Here is an 8,365-nt window from a genome sequence, read left to right on the forward strand (position 1 = left end):
TGGCTGAAATACTGAGCAGTGATGGAACGTTACTTTTATTAAAATAGTTCACAATTGATATTTTTAATTCAGGCAGCCAACTTACATCGTACTTCTATGACTACATTAATGTATGACGAATAGGCCTAAGTGTTATTTACAGTATATGTTACCGGCATAATGGTTAGTTACTTAGTTAAAAAATGTTTTCCTGTTTTAAATTAACTACTGTACCAATACAATTTATCAAGTTCTTTAAGTGTGTTTCACTTTGAGCATCTAAAACATTTGGATAGCAGTCTAGAGAATACATCTGTGCTTTGACTTTAAATTATACAGAAGACCACATTCACCTTAAATACTGTACTTCAATACTGTTGTTATCTGAAATAAAATATTGTAATACTTATTCCACAATTACTTTCGTGAGTATTCTGTCTTTAGCCCTCAACATGCAGACATCCCTGTAGGTGATAGATGTATTTTCTTTTTCACCCCTTGTATGTCTTAACCTTTATGAAGTGGTGTATTCTGTTGTTAGCAGTGCGGTTCCCGTACTGGCCTGCCTTATTCTCCGGGCCACCAGGGGGCGATATGACATAAACAGAATTTACCGACGAGGAAGTGCTTTACTTCCTGGTCTTCCAAATGGAAACAGTTTTTGCTAAAGTAGCTTGATAAATCACACATATCAATCTTCGTTTCACGGAAATTGTACTTTTACATCACTTTGAGTTTAGTTTTAAAGCAGACTGCTGATTTTAAAAGCCAATGTGGGCAAAGAAGTGCGTATTTAGGGGAATTCTGCAGTGTCTGCACTGCAGTGCCAAAACAAAATATTCTCGCGGCTAACGTTAGCTTCAGTTCTCGACTAAGCTAACTATAACCTGTAAATTATCTTACTGCACATTATTCTGCGATAACACTCACTAGTTCAGATACTTTATTTAAAGTTTGGACCACACATCAGCAGAATGCACCGAAGAGGAGTTGGTGCGGGAGCCATCGCCAAAAAGAAGCTCGCAGAGGTACAATGACAGTTATTAACCTTTTTGTCTATTCCCATTAACTTGATTTACTAAGACAAGCATTTAAATAACTCACCTGTAATGAATGTTTATATTCAGGCCAAATATAAAGAAAGAGGAAATGTTCTGGCTGAGGACCAAATTGTCCAGGTGAGTTGTGTCAACAGAATGTCATTTTGAGTGAATGTAAAAGCTATAGCCTATTCCTTTTATGCTACTTTAAACTCCTACTCCACTACATTCATTTGACATTGGTAACTAGTTACAATGCAGTTTCAGACTATCAATGCAAATATAACGAAGTATGCAGTATGAGTCTACATGTAAGCTACCTAGGAGTGTATGAAGTAGTTGAAATGAGCTCCACCTTCATCAACTGTAATGTGAAAGTTATGGACACAATAAAGCATCAGTTGTAATAATCGACTTGTAGTGTATATGCTATTCTATAATGAACCATTCTTCATAATGTGTACTTTCAATTGCACATGTTGATGCAGATACTTTAAAACGTTCACAAGTAAGGTCAATTAGTTGAAACAGATAATATATATATTTAAAGTGAGCTATTGAGTACTTCTTCCACCACTGGATAATTGTTCTATATGCTAATTTTGGACATCTGAAAAATAACCATAATTGGTTTCTAGCTGCTGGCCCTCAACACATAAAACTAGACATTTAAGTTGCTTTAGAAAAACAAAAAATACTTACCTGTATGTTGAGAACATTACTAAATTAAAAATAACACTGTGTGCTTCATTAAACGCTCTTTCAAAAAACGTTTTATGAAATCAAATGCCATTTATTAATTTTGAATGCAGTTTTGTTTATTTGTATTTCCTTGTTCTGCATTTACTCACCTGTCTTTGTCTTCTAGATGTCAAAGCAGCTGGAGACCTTTAAGTCCAACCTGGAGGAGTTTGCCAGCAAGCACAAACAAGAAATCCGAAAGAACCCACAGTTCAGGGTTCAGTTTCAGGAGATGTGTGCCACCATTGGAGTCGACCCACTTGCCTGTGAGAAAGATGTGTCATTTATTCTTTGAAAATACAAGAGCCTGGTTAAATGTATTTAAATCCTATGTTATACATTTGTACATCTTTTCCCTATTTTTCTGACAGCTGGCAAAGGTTTTTGGTCTGAGATGCTTGGCGTAGGTGACTTCTATTATGAGCTCGGTGTACAGATTGTTGAAGTGTGCCTGGCCCTGAAACACAGAAATGGAGGTTTGTAATTTGGAACTAAGGAGTAATCATTTTTGTTTGACTGATAACAAAGAGGACACACACATTTCTGCAACAAAAAAACAGTGTCTAAATGTCAACACATATATTATATACAGCAAATCCAGTATAGTAGAGATAATGTGATTTATTACCTTTCTGGATTTTAGTATTAAGCCATTTAATTCCCTCTATATGCATTACATTAATGCACACAATGTTGCTTGGTTACTGCACATCATCTTATTTCATATTTTATATTCTATAACTCATTGCATTCCATTTCGCTGTAAATTACTGCTTTATTTCATTGCTATTTAACTATTTTATTACAGTGTCCTTAAACATTTTTTGTTGTATATTACATTTTTTGGTTTTATATGGAGATTCTTTGTTTTATATTTTATGTCTGCATCACGACATCAAGTCAAATTCCTCATATGTGTGAACCTACCTGGCAATAAACCTGTTTCTGTTTCTGATTCTGATTTTATATAAAATAATTGTAAAATGATATTTGTTTATTTACAGCTTTACACGGGTGATATGCAAAAAACAGGATTGTATTTTGAGATTGGAGCAGTATCAAAAATAAGCAAAAACAAAATGTAATAAGTTATTACATACTAGATACAAATACATTTTAAATCTCAGAATACAAACATGATTTCTATAACGCAGTCCGGAAACATTGATTTTGTTGAAATTTCTATTTTCTTTTAGGGCTTATTACTTTGGATGAACTCCATCAGAGAGTACTGAAAGGAAGAGGTAAATACGCCCAGGATGTGAGCCAGTAAGTGTCACTCGTTAAATATTTAGTAACTCAAGACATCTTATGCCTGTCCTAAATTGTATGATTAATACAATTAAACATTTGCCACTCAGAGATGACTTGATGAGGGCCATAAAGAAACTGAAGGTGATGGGGAACGGCTTCGGGATGATTCCTGTTGGAGGGTCTTATTTGGTCCAGTCGGTCCCAGCAGAGCTCAACATGGACCACACTGTCGTCCTGCAGCTGGCCGAGGTAAGGCAAAGATCCTGGGTTAAAAATAACAGTTGATATAACTTCCTTTCTATTACTACCATTTTTGGTAAAAGTCCAAAATACAAAAAGTTCAAATTGAATGCTTTGTCAATAACATTAAGACTTCAGCAACACTGGGAGAAATAAACAGAGAAAGTAAATGGGGAAAACACTTTGTTCTAGTCCACTGAAAACATACTAATCAATATTCAGTTTGGATCTTTCTACCACAAGATTTACTTACATTCTACATTATAGCTTGACAGATCCTTAAGCTTGTTATTAAATATGTATCACTTTTTTCTATGGCTTTCTTTCACTGTTAAAGAAGGAAGAAAATAAAACATCTAGATGAGGGGACAGTAACGTAAATTAGAATGTTCCTAATATTTGTATAGAGCACTTCTTGTGTAAATACAATGGCGAGGTAATAAAAACATAGCATAATGGTCTGGGCTTTCCCATCCTTCTCATGCATCAGGTGCCAAATACAACTTGGGCTTCTCAGCTTTACCAGGAATGGTGCTGCCTTTTTTGAATAAAGCATTTAGATAAACAAACCACTATGTAGCCAACAACGTTAGAGACTTTTTGTGATGAATTTTTTCTTATCTTCTTTCATTTGTAGAAAAAGGGCTACGTCACAGTTAGTGAAATCAAGGAAAGTCTAAAATGGGAGAAGGAACGGGCTTGTCACGTTCTGGTGAGTGCACATCAATGTATTTCAGGGAGCTGTATGACAATAAGGCTCTCACTCCTGTGTTGAAAAGAGTTATTCAGAAAATGTCCTTTCTCTTGCATGCAGTAGATTTGACTCTTAGTTAAAAAGATGTTTGTATCTGTGTGTTCGCGCTTCTTCTTTGCCAGGTGTGGCACGGTTAGATGCTACATTAAACAGCATGATTAACAGGTGTGCCTAATGCTGGTCACAGTTAAAGCCCTCTATATAATGTGCTGTTATATCTTTAAATAAAAAGATTTATCAGGCCTACCTGTCAGATAGGTGGGAATTCTTGGAAAAGAATAATACAAAATAAATATGCTTTTTGTGTGTATAAAATAAGACTATGATCTTTTATTTAAAACTCGTGAAAACATTGTAAAACTAAAGTGTGCATCTTGTGTTTTTCACTGGAACACTATTGACCTCCACTCTTTATATTTCCAGGATCACCTGCTGAAGGAAGGTTTAGCCTGGTTGGACTCTCAGGCTTCTGGAGAAGCTCAGTACTGGCTGCCAGCTCTCTTCTCCGAAATCATCTCCCGTGATGTCACGCCAGAGGAGGCCAATCAGATGACGCCTTGAGAAATGACCGCCAGCTGGTGGACAGCTTCAGAGACATGTTGGTAAACAAAATGTGCCTGGTGGGTGAGGCTCATGTGATGAAGTTGGCTGGGCGAAGATCAATTTCTGGACAAGAGGGGCGCTCTTTAACTTCTATGCAATGAATGGATTCACTTTATAAGACACTGCTGCATTTAAACTTCAGTGTTGCTGGTGTCACGGTTTATGGATGGTTACGGATCAATGTGCAGAACATGTCATTGTTTCTTGGGTTTTCTATAAAGAACAACTTTTAAAAACCAGATGCATTTTTTCCATTTGGTTTTTATTACGTCAGCAGAATATTCAAATGCGCTTTATTAAATTGAATTGATCCTTCAAAACATTCACATCGCTCAACCTCGCATCAACAACTCATTCTGCCATACACCCTTAAAATCAAATCAACAGAAGGTGAATAAAATGTTTCAATCAGCACGATCTGGTTATACTAGATCAACAATTTTCTCTTAAAGATAAGTGCAATGCTATACTGTAAATATAGAATTGTGGTGAATACATATATGAAGTTTAAAATGACATTTTAATGATTTATTCAACCCAATGGAACGGTCTATTGTTTAAGCATGTTTTGGCCTTTTTTACAGAAAGTCATGAATACCTTACTGCTGTTTATTTGGTTGTCATTTATTTTAGTACAATATATGAAAATCACCTCTCAAAGGTTTGAAAGTCCTTCAATTGTCTACTTTAATGTTTATACCTTTTTATTATGGAGGTTTGTAAGGGCTGGGTTCCAAACATCAGTTCTTTTTTATCTCCCTTTGTCCAAAACATCAGTGATCATAACATTTATTTCTTCTATGATGAAAAAGTTAAATCATACATTATCAGATTTAATCCAAAAATGGATTTTACAATAGCATATTAGGGACTTTATATTATATATAAATTATAATTTCAGAGTAATATAGGAAGCAAAAAACACCTGAGATATGCTTCAAAATCAAGTAAAAAAAAAAGGTTACGAGAAAAATACTCCCCAGTGTTTTTAAGACTTTTGTTTAGGCAAAACATATCTGATTTATGCTTAGACAGCATTCAACATTTAAGAACTTTGGCTTTCATTCTTAAATAAGAATATGGGATTCCGGTATTAATAGACGAAAACCTGTTATCTAAATATTTCAAATGTTGCCCAGTTCTGGGGAAGTTTACTTTTAAGTGCATGTCAGGATATAACATTTTCCCCAAATAAATGAGGACATGATGGATTAGATGCTGTAAATCAGGTAGGATTCATGTCTTTAGCAGCTGCTTATATCTGCATGCTGGACATTAACGAATGGAAAGAACCCTTCAGAAAGCGTAAGTATGCTTTGATAAATGATCTATAGTAAAGTTGATACACAGGAGATGTGTAGAGAAAATATCAACATGGTCCTTTTACACATGACCACCCATCTTGTTAGAGGTTTTCTTTCTCTAGCCGTTTCTCACAGCTCGTGGCCGTAGACGTGATCTTCGAACTCCGCCTGCTCCATGTTGTCACAGATCAACGTGCAGTAGGGACACAATCGGTGACTCCGCTCGTGCTGCTCCAGTTCGTGTTGGGTTATGCCGGGGAAGCTCTCCTGGCAGTGACGACACACCAGCACCTGCTGAAATAGAGACGGTAACAAAATACGGAGCGGATTACGTGTTAAGGCCTCCTGCAAAAATAAACGGTAAACAGGCCAGGCACGCTCAAGCTCAAGTGTTAGATCCAAAGCTCCGTCAGGGAGGGAGGATTTCTCTTTTAGTGTGTGTTTTGATGGGTTGGCGGTTGCCTAAGTTTGTTTCAACACTAGAAATGACAAAAGTGTACTAGGGCCATTGTAGGAAAATGATATATGTTATCTGACTCGCATATGAACGAACAATGTGGTTGTGTCAATGAACCACATTGCCTTACCTTGAAAAATTGGACATTTTATGAATCTCAGAGAATAATCAAGTTATTTTTTCTCCCAGCTGCTTTATTTATTTTACCTACAATGGCCCTAATACATTTGATGTACGAATTTGGTCATTTAGGTTGTATAAAACAGGTTGTTAACTAGCTTTTACTTTATAGGTACTCTATAGGTTTCCATTTAGTACCATGTCTTCATAGTGTCAGAGAAATATGTAGAGGGATGTTTAGCAAATACTGATATGAAAAATAAGAGCTAGAAAATATAAATAGAACAGCTGTCACATGTTGTTGATATGAATCATTTGAGTGATGGGACAGGTGAGGTTGTGGCTTCCTTCCTTCCCTAATGATGTACTAATGTTATTTAACTTACCTCCTGCTCTGTGTCTTCAGCCCTTCCTGGAGGGAAAGAGTATGCATTTTCTGGAAAATATATTGGGAAATGGTTAGTAGATATAACAACTTTAACAACAAGGTTATGTTTTTTTATGGTTTATCTTACAAATGAAATGTCTGACAAATGAAGTAACGTGATCATATAGACATTTTTATAAATCTGCCAGATGTTAATACATGTAAATGCTAACGATAAATAACAATACATATTCTGATTTTGAATGATAAAAAATCTATATATATATTTGTGTCTTGGTGTCTTGGTTTACAAGACAGTGGAAGTGGTCAACATTTAATTCATCACAAAATAAGTAAATATTTTACGGCTGGATCTTATACTAAATATTTTTGAATTCCTTCCCAAACTTTGCAAATAGATTCTGCTTCCACAAAATATTCCTTCCCTGAAGCACAACTTAAAGGGGACCCAGTTGTGCTTTTTGGGTATTCTTTTCCTGTAGTGTGTTATATAGGTTTTTGTGCATGTAAATGGTCTGCAAAGGCTAAAATCCCAAAGTTCTCTCCAGAGAGAGTTTCTCTCCCACACACCCACACTCCCCCCCCCTGAAATGCCTCCATTTGATTCCTTTGCTTACTTCAGTATATGGACATCACTATGTAACACTATGTAATCGCTATTGGCTAGCACTCCAACACAATGCACGTGATAGGCTAAAGGGCGGGACATCTCAAGCGATTGACCAATCACAAAACCGGCCAGCTAACAGCTAACTCAACCTGAAAATGAGCATAATAGGGCCCCTTTAAGTTCCATAATCATTCAGGCAAAATAACTCAACGTGGATGAAGGTAATTTCACTAAAAACAACAAACCCGACATCCTAGTAAAAAGTAAAGTTGAAACAGTTAAACCCATTCTCAGTTTCACATACTGTAGCTTACATTACAAAAAAGTCTTCCTTGGAGTTTAAGCTGCCGCTACAGCTAATGCTAGTGTTCCTGAGCCAAACTGTGCACATAGTAATAGTTTTCTTTTGTTTAAATAATACTTCACGTTAAGTTCTATACTCTAGTATATCTAAAAAAAGGTGTGTAACTTGTGTTTAAATCATAAAGCAACACATCATTTCCCCCTAACATGACCAGTGTTGGGACTAACGCGTTACAAAGTTTGCGGTAACTAATAGCGTTACTAGTTACCTATTCCCATTAAGTAACGCCGTTATAGTTACTGTGATTTAAATGGGTGCGTTACTGCGTTACATTATGTGATGGAACTGAACCGAATCTCCCTGCTGATGTAACTTACAGGCGAATACAGCGATGTTCTCTCATAGCACCATGGAAAAGTGAGAGTGACCAGAAAGGAGTGATGATTGGTTAACGCGGGGTAACATTTCAGGGTAAGCCAATCAGAGACAGAGTTGGGCGGGTCATGCCAGCACGGCCACCACACAACAAAAAATGGGATGGAACTGAACCGAATCTCCCTGCTGATGTAAC

The 8,365-nt window shown here is 36.4% G+C and overlaps 2 protein-coding genes across 6 annotated transcripts in view; one reads left to right on the top strand and one right to left on the bottom strand.

Annotated features, from left to right (window-relative positions):
- Window positions 1-591: 591 nt before the first annotated feature.
- snf8 (SNF8 subunit of ESCRT-II) lies at window positions 592-4,982 on the top strand. 2 transcript variants are annotated; one of them, XM_010771136.1, is made up of 8 exons: window positions 592-1,007; window positions 1,107-1,157; window positions 1,888-2,026; window positions 2,132-2,236; window positions 2,957-3,029; window positions 3,122-3,263; window positions 3,892-3,966; window positions 4,432-4,982. In XM_010771136.1, the coding sequence occupies exons 1-8, from the start codon at window positions 954-956 to the stop codon at window positions 4,567-4,569; spliced, it is 777 nt and encodes a 258-aa protein (XP_010769438.1). In that variant the 5' UTR covers window positions 592-953; the 3' UTR covers window positions 4,570-4,982. The 2 variants fall into 2 exon arrangements, with proteins under 2 accessions (XP_010769438.1, XP_010769439.1); XM_010771137.1 differs by lacking the exon at window positions 1,107-1,157 and having other exon boundaries at window positions 599-1,007.
- calcoco2 (calcium binding and coiled-coil domain 2) overlaps window positions 4,855-8,365 on the bottom strand; it is a 9,246-nt gene continuing 5,735 nt past the window's right edge. For 3 of the 4 annotated variants that reach the window (XM_010771134.1, XM_010771135.1, XM_010771132.1), the window contains exons 14-15: window positions 6,879-6,928; window positions 4,855-6,209 (exon numbers count right to left, since the gene is read on the bottom strand). In XM_010771134.1, the coding sequence (XP_010769436.1) occupies window positions 6,045-6,209; window positions 6,879-6,928 (215 nt within the window). In that variant the 3' untranslated portion in view covers window positions 4,855-6,044. The remainder of the gene's footprint in view (window positions 6,210-6,878; window positions 6,929-8,365) is intronic. The other variant, XM_010771133.1, reaches the window with a different exon arrangement.

The sequence above is a fragment of the Notothenia coriiceps genome, unplaced genomic scaffold (genome assembly GCF_000735185.1).
Source record: "Notothenia coriiceps isolate Sejong01 unplaced genomic scaffold, NC01 NC01_scaffold00009658, whole genome shotgun sequence".
Classification (NCBI taxonomy): domain Eukaryota; kingdom Metazoa; phylum Chordata; class Actinopteri; order Perciformes; family Nototheniidae; genus Notothenia; species Notothenia coriiceps.